The sequence below is a fragment of the Schistocerca cancellata genome, chromosome 7 (genome assembly GCF_023864275.1).
Source record: "Schistocerca cancellata isolate TAMUIC-IGC-003103 chromosome 7, iqSchCanc2.1, whole genome shotgun sequence".
Taxonomy (NCBI): domain Eukaryota; kingdom Metazoa; phylum Arthropoda; class Insecta; order Orthoptera; family Acrididae; genus Schistocerca; species Schistocerca cancellata.
Window position 1 is genome coordinate 470209809 of NC_064632.1, and position 22736 is coordinate 470232544.

The 22736-nt window shown below is 43.5% G+C and overlaps 1 protein-coding gene across 1 annotated transcript in view; it reads right to left on the reverse strand.

Moving 5' to 3' along the window:
- Positions 1–301: 301 nt before the first annotated feature.
- LOC126092832 (aminoacylase-1-like) overlaps positions 302–22736 on the reverse strand; it is a 45997-nt gene continuing 23562 nt past the window's right edge. The window contains exons 3-4 of the mRNA XM_049908562.1: positions 6829–7000; positions 302–459 (exon numbers count right to left, since the gene is read on the reverse strand). Of these exons, the coding sequence (XP_049764519.1) occupies positions 302–459; positions 6829–7000 (330 nt within the window). The remainder of the gene's footprint in view (positions 460–6828; positions 7001–22736) is intronic.

Sequence of the window (22736 nt, forward strand, 5' to 3'; positions counted from 1 at the left end):
GCGTGGCGCCAAGTTTCCGTAGTTTAAAATTTGTGCGTTGTCGACCTACACAACATTAGTAGTTTTGGTTCCTACTGGCTTCAGCTATCCAGGGTTAAAATTATATGACACAATTTTTCCTCACCCTGTATATGCATTATCAGTTTGCACAGCGACGAACACACCAATTATATTGTGCATGTACGTGAGGCATCACGAGGTTGTTCATATATCGATGTTCTCCTTCAACGACATGCGTGAGGAATCGTATGAGTACTGTTACATGAGCTATACTGAAAATTTATAGTACACAATCAATAAGTCAACACTCACTCCATGAGCTCCTTTCGCCATTGGTAACGGAGTATTCCTCCTCAGGCGAAACTGGACCCTCATCCAGTTCGAAGCCAACGTTCAGCTTATAGAAGTCTTCAGACTGCACGAATTTCTCCATGCCATCTGCGCCTCCTATTTCCTCGTCTGAGAAACAGAGATATTTAAAGCACATCATTTTAAGTCAACGCAAACTCAGTCTCGCATAAAGTTGTTGTAACAGAAAAGAAAACTGATTATCAATGACTGCTAGGATTAATGCAAGTAAACAATTAGAGTTAACTTGATAAAAATCATCTGACGGATTTAGACTTTAACCTATTTACACAAAACATACATAGCAGATTCGTCAGGAATAAATGTGACAGATGAAAGAGATGTAACTAACTTTTTATTCAGTAGCAGTACTTCAAAATTATTAGAATTTAATATGTACAGTACGTCGTTGGATTACAAGTATGAGAGTTAAAACATAAAATAGTCATGTAAGTGGCCAGCTTGTAGCTATGTTTTCACAGAGAAAACGAATGCTATTTGTGATTCTTCCTACACGATCTGCACCATGGCGATACGTCGGAAAATGCGAGCCACCGAACATGCAGATAAGCTAAACCAAATCAGTGACAACAATTTTCAATGCAGTTAAAGAATCCGGCCAAAGGAAGGGTCTTTCATTTACTCTTGAACTCTACTGTATTTTAAATTAGACTTCAGGTCCTTGTAGAGACATGCAACCATTATGAATATAATTACTGGAAACAATTCAAAAAAGCTAGGTGGTTCCTTAAAAACAATCTCTACCTTTTTTCTGAATTATGCTTATTAACTGTCATGGCGGGCTTAACCCATCACCTGATGACCTAAACAAAAAGACAAAAATAACAGATGTTATGTTACAAATCTTACAGTAACGCAAATTTCTCTTGAGAACAGTTCTATACGAACAATATTAAAAAGAATACACTTTTTGATGCAGAAATACTGTCATTACTAATACGTAGAATAACAGGTAGCTCCATTATCTGCGCAGATCGACCCTAACTGTTGAATACGATACAAGCAATGGCCAGCGTCACGTTGTGTGTAGGGAGGGCCGCATGGTCGCGCAACCGTGTTCATTCACGCTTAAAGAGCGCCACACAAATTCGTGACCAAGGTAAGTACTACATTTACGGTAGTTAATTGAAACCCTCAGCTGCCGACAGGTGTTGTTGATATACCTGGATGGGGACAGCTGAAAATGTGTGCCCCGACCGGGACTCGTACCCGGGATCTCCTTCCTACATGACAGACGCTCAATCCATCTGAGCCACCGAGGACACAGATGAATAGCGCGACTGCACGCTTCCCGTGAGACCCACATTCCCAACTGTCCACAACCTACATACGTAATGTACGTAATAAATATTGGCCCATACACTCATACTCGCGCACACTAAGGTGACGATTCCCGTAAGAGTTCGGGCAAGGTGTGCGCATTCGCACAGACAAAGGTCAGTGGCTGGGTAGCCTTTAACTATATATATTAAGATAGTAACTGTTCTCGAAAGAACAGATACCATTGATGACCGTGCAGCTTCTCTAGAATAAATGATAATTAATTGAAACCCTCAGCTACCGACAAGTGTATCGAGGTATATCAACAACACCTGTCGGCCGCTGAGGGTTTCAATTAATTATCATTTATTCTAGAGAAGCCGCACGGTCATCAGTGGTATCTGTTCCTTCGAGAACAGTTACTATCTTCATATATATTACATTTACATTAAAAAAAACAGTTACTGAACGTGCATGTCAGTATACAAAAAATTTAAAAAATTGCTTGCTCAACCACAGGCAAAAATTCGATTCTACTTATAAAAACTCAATTGGTATGTTGCATAAAACCAGTGAGTAAAAAACCTTACAAGGTTTTCAGTTTGAATACATATGAAAATTTGTCTTTTTTCTGTCAGATTTGTAACATAAGATCTGTTACTTTTGGCTTTTCATAATCATCCGATGATTAGTTAAACACGAAGGGCGTCACGACAGTTTATAAACAAATTCAGAAAAAACCAGCGACTGGTTTTTATGTAACCACACAGACTTTTTAAATTCCTTCAAGCAATTTTATGCATCGTATTTGCATGTGTGTTTAATTATACTGGGTGTCCCAGGGGGAATGGTCAATATTCAAGGATATGTTAGGAACAACCTTTCCAGGCAAAATGCTCTAGTAAACATGGGCTCTAATAAGCATACTTTAAGAGCTATGAGCTTTTCTCCATCTTCGTTACTGCGAAAAAAATCTCTTCTATTGCAAGCTCTTTGCTTTAAATAATTTGAGAGGTGGAAGTATAGATCAAAAAAGGGAAGAAAGTTCAGTAAACGTAGGCTATGAACACTTCTTCATCTTCGCTGCTTTGAAACACATCTCTTTTATTGAACAGGTGATCGTAGCTCTTAAGGCATGCAATTTTTAGAGCACATGTTTACTAGACAATTTTTTCTTGTTTTCATCCATACTACCTCCTCCAAAAGTACGGAAAGCAAAATTATTGCATAGAGGAGAGTTGTTTCTTTTGGTGGACTATAAACCGAATTTTATAGTGTAGGGCAGTAATTTTTAACTATTATAGCTCTCAAATTATTACGCTAAGTTTGTGTGTGTGTGTGTGTGTGTGTTTTAACAAAACTGCATATTTTATTCTAAGACAGTGGAAAGAACGTTCAAAGAGGTATCGACATAACACGTGTGAAACTTGACGAAATAGTAACAAGATAACAGCGCCGGAAGCTACTGTCCCGTTGTCGGAAGAAGACATCTCACAAACCTAAGCCCTCATGTACCATCTGTAAGCAATCATGTAACCCATGTACGATTTGTGTATATTCCTGAGTCATCAGCCTATGAGCAAATGAATCTTCGGAATATGTACTACTGGTCACTTGAAAATCCAGCCGGGCTGCGATACAACGGAAATACAAATGAATTATTATAATTTTAAGGTGCGAGATTTGGAAACATTCGTTGGAGATTGAGTTGTAACTGCAAGATATCAGTAATTCCAATTTTAATGGCACCCCAGTGTCATTCAGTCAACACAATGAACAATCAGCAAAGTAAAAACCAGGAAAACAAAGAACAAATGAGATACGGAAAGTGAAGTTCAGGTCGAAAAATTAAAACTTAACTTTGCTGTCGTTCAGTAGAAAGTCGCAAGGGATTTGGAACATCAGGTAAATGGAATGGTTCGTGTCTTCAGAAGGGTAATGTAATGCTGTGTAGTGGAATTGAGTGAGGTGGTGATGTGCGAAATGGGTGAAGAAATTAAAAGCCTGAAGTCTTAGATTTGCTGTTTGAGGAGGAAAAATTACTCGCAATGGCAGAAGTATCGCGCATATAAAATGGAGACTGAGAACGCTACGTAAAGAAAGGGTTCCTGGAAAACGAAATGAGTCAAATCTCACTGTAAACAAGGCTACTGTCTGTTCATCTCTATAGTGGACTGGCAGGCAAATACGAACTGGCACCTGCTATTATGGTTAGGCTCAAGTATAAATGTTGGAAAGGAAGGTAGGATATCAGCGTTTAGATTCGGTGATGACAGTGCTATCATCAATAACGATGAAGAAGAATTATAGAATTTGTTGAATGGAATGAACAGTCTAATGAATACAGATTATGAATTCAGTGTATACCGGAGAAAGACGAAAATAATGAAAGTAGTAGAAATTAGAGCAGCGAGAGATGTAAGATCTCGGCTGGTGAACAATCATGAAGTAGACTAAGTTAAGGAATTCTGCTATCTTGGAAACACCCCGTGATGGACGAAGCAAGGATGACATGAGAAGCAGAAGAAGCAGGCCAACATTACGAAAAAGTACATTCTTGGCCAAAGGAATATTTTAGTGTCAAACATCTGAGGGAAAAAATTCTGAGAATATAAGTTTGGAACATGCAGTTGTATGGTACTGAATATTGTACTGTGGGAATACCGGAACAGAAGAAAATCTAAGCGTTTCAGATCTGGTGCTACAGATCGAGGTTGAAAAATAGGTGGACTATGAAGAGAACAAATTAGGAGATTCACCGCAGAACTAGTACAGAAATGAACTTACGGAACTCACCGACAATAAGAAGGGACAGGATGGTAGTAAGTATGGTAGAAGACTAGGGAATATCTTCCAAGGTACAAGGGGAGCTGTGACTTCCAGGGTACTAGAGGGTAAAAACTGTAAAAAGTAAGGCGAAGATGGGAATACACCCAATAAATAATGGGGATGTTGGAGTTATTTAAAAAGAAAAGAAGGAACCGCCGCTAGCAGTCTCAATGTCAGCTATTGAGTAATCCCCACCGGTATACTGAAGTGAAACTTCAGAATCCGTTGAGTGTCAGTATGTGTAAAGAAATGGAGCACGTCCGTCTCATTCATCATTTCGTTATACACGGGTTGCTGATGCAAAGAAATATGCCGAATTCTTAACATTTTTACGACCAGCATCAGAGGATATTCTGGAGAACACAAAGAGCCACATATGATAAGTGTTTGATGGTAACAAAGTCGCCAATGTGGGAAATATCATCCTAAACTAAATGTTTGCCTACCGGTGGATTCGGCGTAAACGACGTAATAGCAAGTCAGCCGTATTTTTACCATCTTGTTGGAAAAATTAAATCTGAAGTCTTAGAAGGGGAAACAGACATGACTAGATGGCGCGAGACGTTAGATCAGAGAAAATTGTTCGGCCTTTCCGTTTCAAGTATTACGTTACAGTGATCATTGCGTGCTAGAGAGCGACACTGTATTGCAGCTTACGTCCTCTGTTTGGCAGAAGAACGTAGTCCGGTTGAATAGACACGGACGCTTTCTTAGCTATGATTCCAATGATGAAGGAAGCTTCACGTCCCGTCGACGACATGGTAATTGAAGATGAAACTCCAATTAAGGAAAGATACTGGTCCCCGCATTCAGAAGCAACGGTTCCTCAAATTTCCTTGAGCGCTTTAGGGAACTCACGGATTCCCCAGATGGAGATCAGAACCGCTATCTTCCAGAATACGAGTCTGTATCTTAACCATGGTACCACATCTCTGTGAAAATAATGGACAACATTCACAATGTGTGGGCAGTACTTCACGAACGGTATGAATTGACGCATTGAAACCATAAGGGCCCAAAGCAGAGACACATCTTTTTGAGGAAAATAGATTTTTCTGAAACTCAAATTTCTGGGCAGACTACTAGCCTCATATATTTGGATTGTTTTTAAACCAAGAATAACACCCTGTACTTCCTACAAAAAAGTAATGTACCCACTTCAGGTTATGATATTTTAGTTAATGTCTGGAATTCTTAGAATTATTGTTTATTCACAAAATTTTCACTCATAGGCTAGAGTAAATAGCGTCTTTTGACTGTTCATAGCTTGTAACTAATGTTAAACTAGAATCAGAACAAAAAGAACAAAATGCATCATACACAGAGTTACGACCCTTAGCAACACTTCATTGTCCTCATTATCATCACTTTCCTTAAGCACGTTCTCTGGCTTGAAGTTCAGACAAAACTGTCTGTTCACTTGAGGCATGAAGTCTGGTAGTCTTATTACGTCTATGGGTTTCAAATGTGATCTAGTAGTTTTGTTAATTCTTTGTGTGCCCAAGGTTCATGTTGAGCTTCCACCTAAGTATATAAGACATCTACAAACTCCTCGGAAATAAATTGAGTACTCCCTCGATGGTGGCCTGCCACGACTCTAGAGTAGAATATGTTACTATAAACAAGAGTTCATAGAAACCCGTTGAAAGCTTCATCACTGTAAAATTTCTGAGATGGACATTGTTACTACGAACATCAACTACTGGTTTGGTACTGAGGTCAGTAATACTCTTAAAGTTTCTGAAATTGTCTTCCATTTTATAGAGATGAATGCCGAAACCATGGAACGGGAGGTTGTGGTGGAGCGGTAGTTACAGAGCTTCCAGCTTTTATTAAAAAATGGGCGCCAGTGTACCCAGTGAGCATCCGTGCAGCAGTGAAAATTTGTGGTTTGGGTTCATATGGAAGTGATTATCAGCGAAATCGGCGAGACAACTTTACGGAAGTGTTGACGTATATACTGTAAAGGCACAACACAGATAAAGTGGGTTCACCGTAAAGTCAACTGAAGTCAAGAGCATTCAACCATGCTGCCGTCTCAGAATCGATGATTTATGGTTTTCAGCCCCTCAGTTATTTGTGCTGTGACCCCGAATACTCCACTTTGAGTCACATCAGCTCCACTGTGAAGTAGAAGTGAGAATTCCCATTATTCTGTCTAACACACAGATACCACTAAACACGCTCTACTCGTTATTGGATGCACTGAACAGATTAACCTACTACATCTTTCATTCTCTGAAATATGCATAAAAATTGCACATTTTAACTCGGAGATATTCGCAGTGGTTCTTGTGTGAATATCCCTCTTATTATATTAAAGCGATTGTGAACCGCTTTTTAATGTGGCTGTGCAGATTTATACGGTACCTGGCATCAGGGTGATGATGACGTTTCTGCGCAGCTTGACACCCCGCATCTTCAGGCGGCGCACCGCCTCCACGGCCATGATGGCCAGCTGCTTGGTGTCCTGGGCTCCTCTCCCGAAGATCTTCCCCTCCTCGTCCATGTCGGCACCAAACGGGTCATGCGTCCAATCGTCCTGAAACGGATTGCATTATTTCACAGAGGGATTTCCCACTGTAGGACAGTGGTTTGCACACCAGATTTATGTTTTTGAAGGAACTAATACAATTTTTAGAAATGTATAGGGTACATTGCAAAGGACTATTTTGGACAATTTTCAGTATCGTATCAGCATCATTTGTTGTTGTTGTAGTCTTCAGTCAAGAGACTGGTTTGATGCAGCTCTCCATGCTACTCCATCCTGTGCAAGTTTCTTCATCTCCCAGTACCTACTGCAACCTACGTCCTTCTGAATCTGTTTAGTGCATTCATCTCTTGGTCTCCCTCTACGATTTTTACCCTCCGCACTGCCCTCCAATACTAAATTGGTGATCCCTTGATGCCTCAGAATATGCCCTACCAACCAATCCCTTCTTCTACTCAAGTTGTGCCACAAATTTCTCTTCTCTCCAATTCTATTCAATACCTACTCATTAGTTATGTGATCTACCCATCTAATCTTCAGCATTATTCAGTAGCACCACATTTCGAAAGCTTCTATTCTCTTCTTGTCTAAAGTATTTATAGTCCACGTTTCACTTCCACACATAGCTACACTCCATACAAATAATTAAATAAATACTCGATGTTAACAAATTTCTCTTCTTCAGAAACGCTTTCCTTCCCATTGCCAGTCTACATTTTACATCGCCTCTACTTCGACCATCATCAGTTATTTTGCTCCCCAAATAGCACAACTCATTTACTACTTTAAGCGTCTCATTTCCTAATCTAACTCCCGACGCATCACCCGATTTAATTCGACAACATTGCATTATCCTCGTTTTGTTATTATTGATATTCATCTTATATCCTCCTTTCAAGACACTGTCCATCCCGTTCAGCGGCTCTTCCAAGTCCTTTGCTGTCTCTGACAGAATTACAATGTCATCGGCGAACATAAAAGTTTTTATTTCTTCTCCGTGGATTTTAATTCCTACTTCGATTTTTTCTTTTGTTTCCATTACTGCTTGCTCAATATACAGATTGAATAACATTGGGGATAGGCTACAATCCTGTCTCACTCCCTTCCCAATCACTGCTTCCCTTCCATGCACCTCGACTCTTATAACTGCCATCTGGTTTCTGTACAAATTTTAAATAGCCTTTCGCTCCCTTATTTTACCCCTGCCACCTTCAGAATTTGAAAGAGAGTATTCCAGTCAACATTGTCAAAAGCTTTCTCTAAGTCTAAAAATGCTAGAAACGTAGGTTTGCGATTCCTTAAACTATTTTGTAAGATAAGTCATAGTGTCAGTATTACCTCACGTGTTCCAACATTTCTACGGAATCCAAATTGATCTTCCCCGAGGTCGGCTTCTACCAGTTTTTCCATTCGTCTGCAAAGAATTCGTGTTAGTATTTTGCAGCCGTGGCTTATTAAACTGATAGTTCGGTAATTTTCACATCTGCCAACACCTGCTTTCTTTGGGATTGCAATTATTATATTCTTCTAGAAGTATGAGGGTATTTCGCCTGTCTCATACATCTTGCTCACTAGATGGTAGAGTTTTGTTAGGCCTGGCTCTCCCAAGGTTGTCAATAGTTCTAATGGAATGTTATCTATTCCCGGGGCCTTGTTTCGACTTAGGTCTCTCAGTGCTGTGTCAAACTCTTCACGCAGTAATATATCTCCTATTTCATCTACATTCTCTTCCATTTCTATAATACTGTCCTCAAGAACATCGCCCTTGTATGGACCCTCTATATACTCCTTACACGTTTCTGCTTTCCCTTCTTTGCTTAGAATTGGGTTTCCATCTGAGCTCTTGATATTCATACAAGTGGTTCTCTTTTCTCCAAAGGTCTCTTTAATTTTCCTGTAGGCAGTATCTATCTTACCCTTAGTGATATGAGCCTCTACATCCTTACATTTGTCCTCTAGCCATCCCTGCTTAGCCGTTTTGCACTTCCTGTCGATCTCATTTTTGAGACGTTTGTATTCCTTTTTGCCTGCTTCATTTACTGCATTTTTATAATTTTTCCTTTCATCAATTAAATTCAATATCTCTTCTGTTACCCAAGGATTTCTATTAGCCCTCGTCTTTTTACCTACGTGATCCTCTGCTACCTTCACTATTTCATCTTTCTAAGCTACCCATTCTTCTACTGTATGTCTTTCCCCCATTCTTGTCAATCGTTCCCTGAAGCTCTCTATAACCTCTGGTTCTTTCAGTTTATACAGGTCCCATTTCTTCAAACTACCACCTTTTTGCAATTTACTATACAGTTCATATCCGATTGAGTGTGGTCCGAGTCCACATCTGCCTCTGGAAATGTTTACAATTTAAAACCTGAATCTCTGTCTTACCATTATATAATCTACCTGAGACCTTCCAGTATATCCAGGCTTCTTCCATATATACAACAAAAATCTACCAAAGTCTTCTTCGGAGACAGAAATTTAAATATTACGAAAGGTTCCCTTCTTCACAGAATATGAGAGTACGTAACATCAAAGGAATTCGTTACAGTTTGTCACTGTCCCCTAACGACAAAGCAAGAGCGTATGAATTATCAGACCAGGTTTCTAATTAGACTGAAGACTACCTAGCCAGCAGAACACATCATGTCGGTCATAACGGCGAGTAATCTTCGGACTGAAACGAAACTTCACGCGTAAACCAGGGGACGTGTGTAGGATCTCTATCTTACATAGTATACACTGATAGAAAAAATTTGTAACACCAAACAAAATTAATGTGGAGTAAAGAAATTTTGGGAATGCATTTTCCTAGATAACGTATTTAAGTGATTAACATTGACTGATCACGGGTTAAAGAATGCGCGAAATAAGCCATGTGCAAATGTGAAATACTGGTAAATTAACAACAGATGTAATCGCCAGAATCTTGAATGTAAGCATGCAACCACGCATGCATTATGTTATACATGTACCGGATATCAGTTCCTGAGTTGGAGTTCCACGCCTGTTGCACTTGTTCCGGCAACACAGGGACATTTAATGCTGTGGATGACGCTAGAGCTGAAACTTCCTGGCAGACCCAAAATGTGTGCCGGACCGAGACTCGAACTCGGGACCTTTGCCTTTCGCGGGTAAGTGCTGTACCGTCTGAGCTACCCAAGCACGACTCACGCCCCGTCCTCACAGCCTCACTTCTGCCCGCGAAAGGCAAAGGTCCCGAGTTCGAGTCTCGGTCCGGTACACAGTTTTCGTCTGCCAGGAAATTATCACATCAGCGCACACTCCGCTGCAGAGTGAAAATCTCATTGTGGAAACCTCGCCCAGGCTGTGGCTAAGCCATGTCTCCGCAATATCCTTTCTTTCAGGAGTGCTAGTTCTGCAAGGTTCACAGGAGAGCTTCTGTAAAGTTTGGAAGGTAGGAGACGGCGTACTGGCAGAAGTGAAGCTGTGAGGACGGAGCGTGAGTCGTGCTTGGGTAGCTCAGACGGTAGAGCACTTGCCTGCGAAAGGCAAAGGTCCTGAGTTCGAGTCTCGGTCCGGCACAGAGTTTTGGTCTGCCAGGAAGTTTCACATCAGCGCACACTCCGCTGCAGAGTGAAAATCTCATTCTGGACGCTAGAGTTGTCGTCCGATGAGGTCTCGTATGTGCTCGATTGCAGACAGATCTGGTGATCGAGCAGGTTAAGGCAACATGTCGACACACTGACAGCATGTTGGGTAGCAACAGTGTATGTGGGCGAAACATGTCTTGATGGAAAACATCCCTTGGATTGCTGTTCATGAATGGCAGCACAACAAGTCAAATCACCAGATTGACGTACAGATTTGCAGTCAGTGTATGTTGTATATCCATGGATGTGCTCCTTCTGTAATACAGAACAGCACCTCTCGCCGTAGCTCCAGGTGTAGGTTCGTCCAGTGTGTGTAGCACGCAGACAGCTTGGTTGAAGGACCGCAGTTTCCCTCCTTCTGACCAACACACGGCCATCACTGGTACCGATGCAGAACCAGCTTTCATCAGAAAACACAACAGGCTTCCAACCAGCATTCAGATGAGCTCTCGCTTGACGCCACTGAAGTCGCAAATGGTAGTAGTTTGGAGTCAGTGGAATGCACGCTACAGGGCATCTGGCTCGCAGCTGTCCTTGAAGTAACCGATTTGTAGCAGCTCATTGTGTCAGCGTGGTGCTAACTGCAGCTCGAATTGCTGCTGCAGACGCAGTACGATGCTCCACAGCCATACGCGGTGAGAGGTTCCATGCCCTCTTGTGCATGTAGCCTCTCATTTTCATCAATTTTATTAATGTTCTATGTCATTGCACAGTAGAAACAGACCGAATAAGGTTATTGTAATGAGAGTATTCGTACTGTGAGCTCAAAAATACTTTTCACTTGATTCCTACGCATGTTGGGTTACTTCCCTGGGTGGCCTGTGCGAGGCGAGCGTCGGAGGACGCGGAACACTGCATTTCCGGTTGGAGGCTGCACTTCCCTGTATTCTTACAATGGGCTTAAACGCCTGGCGGAACGACTGACGTCGGTCAAGTTTCGCCTATTGTGTGCAGGGGGGAAACGACCTGCGAGACGTCTGAATGTCACCGCAGTTCGTGTGTTCACCATTCCGGAGCGTCCGGAACAAAGACTACTGGCATCGACTGACTGCATTGTCCCCTTGAGTCTGAGAATACTTGTCGACCGTGCCCTGCTGGGGACGACTGTCTGGCGCAGGATGGCCGGTGGTCTAGGCAGGTTGTTTCGTAACCGGTCAAACGGCAGTTTCAGTGCCCTCAGCTGAATACCAGAGGCATGACTGGTAACTTAAACTGGGGCTAGCTGACGTCATAAAGCCCTGCTCGAAATTGGAGGGAACGGTCGCTATTGGGGCGAATGATGTTCCGAGACAGTGTGGGGGAATTTTCGAATCAGCACTGAATGCTGATTCGCTATTTTCTAGGAGAATAGGGAGTTGGGTAATTCCGGCTTCGCTCTTGCATCGCATCACAGATGGCATTCGGGATGTGATCTTCGTCGTAGTCGGACGGTCTTGCGACCTGGTCGTTCTTTTTCGGAAGAACTTAGAATTATGCGACAGCCTTCGAGGCCAGGGGTTGCTACAGAGTTGCTGCACGGCAGAAGTCGGCGCCTACATCATCAGGACACTGCCTACCGACGACGTGCTGCAGATTTCAGTACTGGTACAGTATTTTGCAGCTCTGGAATTGTAGGACCTTATCAATTTTATACTGAATCCCTCAGCAGCACGCGCGCTCGTTTTGCTACAAGTCCACCTTGCTTGTTTCTCCATGTGATCCCATTTGAGCTCTCACTACTAATTGCAATACTGCTATATAGTTGGAAGATTAATATTTGATTCATTAGGACCTCCAGTCATTATCATCAATCTGTAGCATCACATAGAGCAGAAGCCCCTAATTCTCGAGCCAACTCTTGTTCTCATAATAGTTCAGTATACCCTATCCTTTAACCTACTGTGTGTGTCGACAATCATGTGCATTAATGTTCTGATGTATAATAAATCTCATTGTAATAATTAATCCCCATATCGTTTCGTAGATATATGCAGAATCCCATTTCCTGCCGTTTATTATGATAAAGTTTTCTTTCTCTTGAGTAGATTACGATTTTTATTAAATTATTGTGAGTGTGCACTCCTTATTTTACCAACTAGCAGGGTCCACCATCATTTCCTTCTGCTAGCGTTGTGCGCATAATTAATTAGCTGGTAGATGAGGAGGGGGTCAAGTGCATGTCTCGTTCTCATGCAAAATTCGTCTTAATTAAAGAGGTACAAACTCTTCTACACCCTGGCACCTCGCAGCGGTACACAGCGGTCTTCCCTCACGGTAGAGCCACGTGGCCGTCCGGATCGCGGTCTTATTGCAACAGTCCATTCTCGAGGCAATCACTGCCAGCAATCGTGTGTGGTGCACACGCTTCCGGCAAGTGTTCCTGCAACATCACAGAATGATTATCCGGCTTCACGTATCCCTGTCGCACGACCTCGTTCAAACCCAGTCTTTGCCGCGTTAAAGGCTTTCTTGACTACCATCAACTCACTACGCTCAGCCTTACAGGTAACAAACGCTCACGACCTTTACAGTGTGTATATGATTTGGATTTTTTATACAAGGCTCAGTATTGTACATCTTTAGTTGCAAATAAACCCAGATGAAGGGAATGAAAAATATCTGTATATAAAAGCTACGTCGTAATTCACTCACTATCGCCAAGGGGGTGAAATATAGAATGAAACTTCCCTTTAAAAGATATGTAGCTATTAAAGCAATTTTGAAAATAGAAATACGAAAATTACTATTTACTTTCTCGGTCAGAAATAAAGCAATGGATGTTATAGCATTTCTGAAAATTTAACCACTGCAGTGTGAAATGGTTGGTGAAATGTTTTGAAAACAAATCATTATTAAAGAACTATTAAGGCACTTTTAAAGCGTTTTTATTTCTCGGTTGATAATAAAAAAGTACGTGTTTCAGTGTTTTTGATATTAACCACTTAAGACGGTGAAATAGGGTGTGAATCATTCAATGACTCATCATCGCGCAGCCCAAACCGTTAGGATTAGAAATTTAAAGAGGACGTTGATCTTGTAATGTAGGCACCACAGTTTAGCAACGGATTATTCGAATTTCCACCCCTGAGGAGGTGAAAGTGCTTTTTGATGTCCTTTTACAGCGGTTTTGAAGTTAGAGCTGCCAACATTGGTGTTTGAAATCTCTGTCAGGAATTAAAATACGAGCTTCAGCAGTCTTCGAAATTCATCTACTAAGGGGTTAAAATAAGAGATGAAAATATTTATGAAAATATCTAATTATATTAAAACATTTTTAAAGTTAAAGCCATGAACTATTAGACTTCTAAAGAAATATGTATTAGGTGATGAAAATCTGTATGGAAATATCACAGCAAGAACCCAAAAGCCAGGATTAACAAAGACCTTCGACTCTATCTGTCAGAATCGCTTATTTTCCAGAAGTACATTCGGAAATGTTCATGCTGCTATGGTACGTTTAGAAGATGTTGCCATTTGTGAAGATCATAAAAATTCGGTTAACGAAAAATATCTTGGAGATCAGTTTCTTTCTGGCCTCCCTTCTCGTTTCACAGCCCTTCATTGATCTTCCCAAGGGTGCCCCCCTGTGGGCCCGGGGGTTAGAATAGGCCTGAGGTCTTCCTGCCTGTAAGAGGCGACTAAAGGGAGTCTCACACCTTGTTGCCTTTATTTGGGTGTAGGGCGCCTTACATGATGCATCATGGCCATCCTGCATTGAGATCTTTAACCCACTTTCTTGTCGTGGCATTGTAGTCCCTCTCGTCCTCCATCTCTTGAGCGAGGACACCTTCCTGGGCGTGTTTTCCTCTACCTATTATGCAGTGTCGTTTTCTGAAACAACAATGACCATGGAATTCTTTGCATGTCATCTCCAGAACGGTTGACAGTCCGTTGTGGTGGGGCCGCCATGTAACCTGTTGGTTGTAGCCCCCTGGCTACACAGGCATCGCTCTGCTGATTCCTGCACCATTAACTCCCCACGTATGCCAAGGAGTAGATGCCCGTCACCCTTGAGCATCGGGACTCCTGGCAATGGCCATCCTACCAGGTGGTCTTTGCTGCTGCTGAGTGGCGCCCGTGGGGAGGGCCCCTGGTCAAAATGGCACCAGGGCGGATGACGCTCAATGAAACGAACCACTTCATCACTTGCTGGTGATCAAACGCCAGCAGTTTCTAAGCTTTCCAAGTCTCAGTACAATGCGAGGAAGTCGTTCCCCAGCTGTGGGAGGAACGCCAGGCTAAGGATGGCAGCGAACCTTATTCGCCCTGATACCTTGTATGTACGAGAGCTGATGGGGACTCCTTTGTCTCGATGAATCCTCAGTTTCTTATAGAGCATTTAGAGGAAAAGTTGGGGGAAGTGGAGGGCTTGTCCAAAATGCGGTCAGGTCAGTCTTGATAAAATCAGCATCCTCTGCCCAGGCATGGGAATTACTCGCTTGTGACAAGCTTGGGGATGATTCTTTTACCATCACGCCTCATAAGTGCTTAAATATGGTCCAGGGTATTATATTCTACAGGTCCCTTCTTTTGCAGCCTGATGACGATCTGCATGCCAACTTAGAGCAACGAGGAGTTCATTTCAACTGGCGTGTCCATCGGGGACTGAGGGATAATCATGGTGCCACTGGTGCCTTCATCTTGCGCTTTGAGGGTGACACATTACCTGAGAAGGTCAAGGGCCTACTGCTGTGATGACAAGGTATATATCCCTCCACCAATGTGGTGCTTTAAGTGCTGGAAGTTTGGCCAGATGTCTTCCTACTCTACTTACAGCATCACATGTCGAGATTGTGGACATCCATCCCATCCCAATACTCCATGAGCACCATCTCCCATCAGTGTCAACTGTGGAGAGCATCATTCCCCTTGCTCACCAGACTGCAGGATTTTACAGTGAGGAAGGAAAATCGTGGGATACAAGACCCTGGACCGACTGACCTATACTGAGGCCAACAGGAAATTTGAGTGCCTACATCCTGTGGCTATGATGTCAACTTATGCCGCCATTACGAGAGCGGTTGCAGCCACATCAGTTCGAAGAGTTCCAGTCAGCTCACAGAGCCGGAAGACTACACCTGCCCCCTTGTTGGTGGGGGGCGCTTCCCTCCCTGTTGCTGTCATACACCTACCTCGGGAACACTGTATCCCCAGTCATCGGGGACACCAGTCCCCACTTCTCAGCTGGAGAAGCGTAAGTCTTCTTCGACTCCTCTCACTAGGAAGGAGTCCCTTGGGTCATTCCCTTCCCAGGTTTCTGCTAGTGGGAAAGATGACACCTGCCAGTGGCTGAAGTGCTCAAAACAGGCTGGTCATAAGGCTTAACGACCATCCTCAGTCTCGGAGACTGAATCAGTGAAGCCCTCCCAGCCAGAGAAACCCAAGGATCAGCGAGAGAAATCCAGAAAGAAGACCCCCAAGACCAAGGGAATTGCGGTGGCACCCATACCACTGCTGCCTACAAGCATCTGCACCTGAAGATGAGGAGACGATTCCGGCGTCTGCTGAGGACCTACATCTCGCCAGACCCTCAGACACAATGGATATAGCCTGTTCAGGATATAAGTCGGTGTCAGCAGGTGACCCTGAGGCGTAGACTGCCTTATTGAGATTTTTGTGCCTTTCCAGTCTCACGATCACGTCATCCTCCAGTGGAATTGCGGCTGTTTTTTCCACCACCTGCCTGAGCTTCGGCAACTATTAAGCTTTACACCTGCTTTTTGCATTGCCCTCCAGGAAACCTGGTTCCCAGCAATGTGGACCCCTGCCCTTCGTGGCTGCAGGGGTTATTAGAAGAACTATCCACAGGAGAGCACATGACGACCTGTGTGGTAGTGACCACTTCCCCAGCTTCCTGTCACTCCCCCAGCTTCATGCTCATGGACGCCTACCAATATGGGCTTTAAACAAGGCAGACTAGGTAGCCTTCACCTCTGTCACTGTTGAATCTCCCCCATGTGGTGCCATCGATGATGTGATTGAGCAGAACGATAATTTCTGCAGCGGAAAATGCGATCCCTCGTTCTCTAGGGTGCCGCCAGCGAAAGACAGTCCCCTGGTGGTCGCTGGACGTCGCTAAGGCAATGAAAGAGGATCGGCGAGCTCTACAGCGACATAAGCGGCACTCTTCCCCAGAGCGCCTGATAGCGTTAACACAGCTCCATGCCGGCGTTCGCCTGCTTGTAAAACGACGGAAACAGGAGTGTTGGGAGAGGTACGTGTCAACTATTGGTTACCATACGTCACCTTCCCAAGTCTGGACGAAGATCAGATGTCTTTTTGGGTACCAGACCCCAACAGATATCCCTGGCGTTAACATCAATGACGAGCTCTCTACCGACACAAATGCGATTGCCATGTACTTTGCTGAGCACTACGCTCGAGCCTCTGCGTCGGAGAACTACCACCCTGCCTTTCGCACCCTCAATCGGTGGATGGAAAGGAAAGTCCTCTCGTTCCCTACATGCCATAGTGAACCCTAAACACCCTATTACCAGAGTGGGAGCTCCTCAGCGCCCTTGCACAGTGCCCTGACACAGCCCCTGGGCCGGATGAGATCCACAGTCAGATGATTAAACATCTCTCGTCCGACTACAAGATCTCTCGTCCAGATCTTCAACCGGATCTGGTGCGATGGCGTCTTTTCATCGCAATGACCGGAGAGCACCATCATTCCAGTGCTAATACCCAGTAAAAATCCGCTTGATGTGGATAGCTGTCGGCCCATCAGCCTCACCAACGTTCTTTGTAAGCTGCTGGAACGTATGATGTGTCGGCAGTTGGGTTGGGTCCTGGAGTCACGTGGCCTACTGGCTCCATGTCAGGGTGGTTTCCGCCAGGGTTGCTCTACCACTGATAATCTTGTGTCCCTTAAGTCTGCCATCCAAACAGCCTTTCCCAGTCGCCGACGCCTGGGTGCCATCTTTTTTGACTTACGTAAAGCATACAACACGACCTGGTGACATCATATCCTTGCTACATTGTAGGAGTGGGGTCTCCGTGGCCCACTCCCGATTTTGGTCAAAAACTTCCTGTCATTCCGTCCTTTCCGTGTAAAAGTTGGTGCCTCCCAAAGTTCGCCCGGTATTCAGGATAATGGCGTTCCGCAGGGCTCTGTATTGAGTGTATCTCTGTTTTTAGTGGCCATTAACGACCTAGCAGCAGCTGTAGGGCCGTCGGCCTCCCTTTCTCTGTATGCGGATGACTTCTGCATTTCGTATTGCTCTACCAGTACTGTTGTTGCTGAGCGGCGCCTTCAGCGAGCCATGCACAAGATGCAGTATTGGGCTCTAGCACACGGCTCCCAGTTTTCAGCTGCGAAGTCGTGTGTGATGCATTTCTGTCGGCGTTGTACTGTTCATCCAGAACCTGAACTTTATCTTAATGACGATATACTCACTGTAGCGGAGACGTATCGATTCTTAGGACTGGTTTTCGACCCCCAATTGAGTTGGCTACCTCACCTTCGTCAGCTTAAGCGGGAGTGCTGGCAGCACCTCAATGCTCTCCACTGCCTGAGCATCACCAACTGGGGTGCAGGACGCTCAACGCTGCTGCAACTGTACAGAGACAGCATAACCTGGCAGGAGACATTCTAACTGACATTCGAATACAATGCTCACCTCCAAAGGTTGCATTCTTATTGGAAATAGAATGTACTTAAAATAAAAGAAATAGAAGTTTCTTCCAGTCTTAACAGTAGACCAGCCGGCTGCCCCCAATACACGAGAAGCATATACTGGAATGTGCACCACACCATTCAAGTCCAAAACACTCTTGAGACAATTTGCCTACGTCTGTTTTCCCGTCAGTGCTCTTCCAATAAAGTGTTAAATACCGAAAAAAAATCTAGAAAAGTACATAAGGACTCCGAACAGCACAGCAGATCACGAAATCACATTGAATAAAGAGAAGACAGAACACAAAAGAAAAAAAATTAAAACAAATAAGTTATAGTCCCGCATCACTGTACGCTTTTGCAATAGTGTTTTCAACAAATCTGCGAAGGTTTCGCTATATTTCTTACACGTTTGTTCTTTACCGTGTTCATACCACAAATATACCGAGAAATCCAGTTTATCAGACTGTTAGGGAGAATACTGCGTGAATTATGTGTCTCACAATTCAGATCGTCGCATTTTTCTTTGTTTTGGGGTTCCATTGTGGTAAGATGGCGTTTGACACGGTGATGTGGTCTCCTAGCGACTCTGTTTAAATATCGCAGCGGGTTTCTTGTAGTGTCCCAGATGATACGAAATTTGCGGCAGATAAAGCGATGTTGGACTCTGTCCTATTTCGCACACATGTCGCGGTCACTTGATCGGAGTATCTGAATTGAATAGAGGTTAGAATTTGTTGGAACAGTGCGAATTACGAACTTATACCACATTGTGCGCACACTCCCAGATAAAACCTCTGTGTACAGTGGGGGGCCATAACTGAATGGATGTAATATTATAAAAATCTTATTTTTTATATTTCAGTTGATGATAGCCAGTGCCTTCTGCCTGGCGGCTAGTTTCAGCTCGTAAGTCACGTTGCATTATACCAGACAGGACCACTTCGATACTCAAGTGTTGAACCATCAGCAGCTAAACTCACGTGCTGTTGACGAGGTAATGCTAACGAACCGGGCGTCTACAATTTGGCGGTCCAATATGGAGTTTTGGAGGTGGTCACGTGGGGGTGGAGCCGCGGCCAGCCGCCGGGAGCAGACACGCCGTCCGCTCTCTTCTGCTGGCAGCTTCTGAACCGGTTAGATGTTTTCCTCTCCTGCACTCTTGGACAGCAGCCCATTCAGTTTCGGTGGCTTCTCTAAGCCTGCCTTCAACCACTTTTTACTCAAATAAACCATCATGTCTATCATTGTTGTTGTTGCGGTCTTCGGTCCAGAGACTGGTTTGATGCAGCTGATGCAGCTCTCCATGCTACTCTGTCCTGTGCAAGCTTCTTCATCTCCCAGTACCTACTGCAACCTACATCCTTCTGAATCTGTTTAGTGTATTCATCTCTACGATTTTTACCCTCCACGTTTCCCTCCAATACTAAATTGGTGATTCCTTGATGTCTCAGAATACGCCCTAACAACTGATCCTTTCTTCTAGGCAAGTTGTGCCACAAACTCCTCTTCTCTTCAATTCTATTCAATACCTCCTCATTAGTTATGTGATCTACCCATCTAATCTTCAGTATTCTTCTGTAACACCACATTTCGAAAGCTTCTATTCTCTTCTTGTCGAAACTATTTATCGTCCACGTTTCACTTCCATACAAGGCTACACTCCATACAAATAATTTCAGAAGCGACTTCCTGACACTTAAATCGATACTCGAGGTTAACAAATTTCTCTTCTTCAGAAACGCTTTCCTTGCAATTGCCACTCTACATTTTATATCCTCTCTACTTCGACCATCATCGACCCGACCTTTAGAATTTGAAAAATGTCAAAAGCTTTCTCTAAGTCTACAAATGCTTTCTTCTAAGATAAGTCGTATGGTCAGTATTGCCTCACGTGTTCCTATATTTCTACGGAATCCAAACTGATCTTCCCCGACGTCGGCTTCTACCAGTTTTTCCATTCGTCTGTAAAGAATTCGTGTTAGTATTTCGCAGCTGTGACTTATTAAACTGATAGTTCGGTAATTTTCACATCTGTCAACACCTGCTTTCTTTGGGATTGGAATTATTATATTCTTCTTGAAGTCTGAGGGTACTTTGCATGTCTCATACATCTTTCTCACCAGATGGTAGTTTTGCCAGGACTGGCTCTCCCAAGGCCGTCAGTAGTTCTAATGGAATGTTGTCTACTCCCGGGGCCTTGTTTCGACTCAGGTCTTTCAGTGCTCTGTCGAACTCTTCACGCAGTATCGTATCTCCCATTTCCTCTTCATCTACTTTCTCTTCCATTTCTATAATATTGTCCTCAAGTACATCGCCCTTGTATAGACCCGCTATATACCCCTTCCATCTTTCTGCTTTCCCTTCTTTTGTTAGAACTGGGTTTCCATCTGAGCTCTTTATATTCATACAAGTGGTTCTCTTTTCTCCAAAGGTCTCTTTAATTTTCCTGTAGGCAGTATCTATCTTACCCCTAGTGAGATAAGCCTCTACATCCTTACATTTGTCCTCTAGCCATCCCTGCTTAGCCATTTTGCACTTCCTGTCGATCTCATTGTTGAGACGTTTGTATTCCTTTTTGGCTGCTTCATTTACTGCTTTTTTATATTTTCTCCTTTCATCAATTAAATTCAATATTTCTCCTCGTCTTTTTACCTACTTGATCCCCTGCTGCCTTCACTACTTCATCCCTCAGAGCTACCCATTCTTCTTCTACTTTACTTCTTTCCCCCACTGCTGTCAATTGTTCCCTTATGCTCTCCCTGAAACTCTGTACAACCTCTGGTTCTTTCAGTTTATCCAGGTCCCATCTCCTTAAATTCCCACCTTTCTGCAGTTTCTTCAATTTTAATCTGCGCTAGTAACGTCATTATGAGGCCACAAATCATATTTGCTTTAAACACACGCTGTAACGGTCATGTTAGTTTCCTTTCAGACTGGACGCGCTGAGTTGAAGTTAGTCAAAAATGCCTTTAAGGCGGCAAAGACGCCATTATCAACGAGGTCGTGTAATAGAGCTAGGGGAAGCTGGATGTTCCTTCTGCGATACTGCAGAAACACTTGGCAGGGATGCATTGTACATGACTGCTGCAGCGGTCGTCATGGAGCGTACGATCACAAGAAGACCAATCTCCAGACTGCCACAGCGCTCTACCGAGAGGGAAGACCAAAGTGTTCGATGTATAGCCCTGGCGCATCGTACTGCAGCATCAATTTGAGCAGAAATTGGCATCACAGTGACGCAACGAACTGTTCAGATGGTTTACTTCAAAGACAGCATCGAGTCAGATGCCCTGTAGTGTGCATTCCATTTACCCCAAAACAGCGCCATTTCCGATTTCATTGTTGACAAGCGAGAGCTAATTTGAGGGTTGGGTGGAGGTCATCTGCGTTTTCTGGTAAAACATGGTTCTGCCTCGGTGCCAGAGATTTCCGTATGTTGGTCAGAAGAAGGGCAGTTGAGGCCCTGCAACAACCTGTCTGCATGCTAGACCCACTGGAGCTACGCTTGGAGCTATTGTCTGGGGTGCAATTTCGCATAACAGCAGGAGGACTCTAGTAGTTATTCCACGCACCCTGACGGCAAATCTGTACGTCAGTCTGGTGATTCTGCACAATGTTGACATGTTGCCTTGACCTACTCGATCACCAGATGTATCTCTTCTCGAAAACGTATGGGAAATCATCGGACAACAACTCCAGCGTCATCCACAAACGGCATTATCTGTTCCTGCATTGACCGACAAAGTGCAACAGGCATGGTATTCCACTCCAAAAACTGACATCCGGCACTTGTAAGACATAATGCATACCAGTTTTCATGCTTACATTCAATAGTCTGGCCGCCACACTTGTTATTAATCAGCACGGTTACAGGGATTACTGAACACAGGGCTGTCGCAGCGAGACTGAATACCCTAACACACATATCCACTAAAAATAAGGAAAAAAATATGTTTATTTGAAAAGGGAGATAAAAATTTGCTTGTTGCCTTCGTGAGAGACAATCTCCACTCCTCCGAAATTAGCAATGTAAATGTAGATCAGATGTGGCTTGAATTCAAAGAAATAGTAGCGACAGAAACTGATTTATATCAAATAAATTAACAAACGACGGAGCTCATCCCCCATGGTACACGAAACAAATAAATACACTATTCCAGAAACAAGGAAAACCTCGTGCCAAATATAAACGAAAGCGAAACCCCCTACACAAGCAGTCATTTACAGAAGCTCGAAATTTAGCGTAGACTTCAAAGCTACATGTTTATAAGAGATTCCACGATGAATATTTGTCTCGAAACATGGCAGAAAATCCAAAGAGAATCTGGTCGTATGTAACTTTTGCTAGTAGCAAGATACAAAAACGCGATAGCAACAAAAACGTTATCGATGACAGTGGTGCTAAAGCAGAGATATTAAACACGGCCTTCCAAAATTACTTCACCAAAGAAGACGAAGTAAATATTCCAGAATTCGAATCAAAAACAGCGGCCAACATAGATTACATATCATTTGAGTAGTGAAGCAGCTTAAATCACTTAATAAAAGCAAGTCTTCCGGGCGAGACCGAATACCA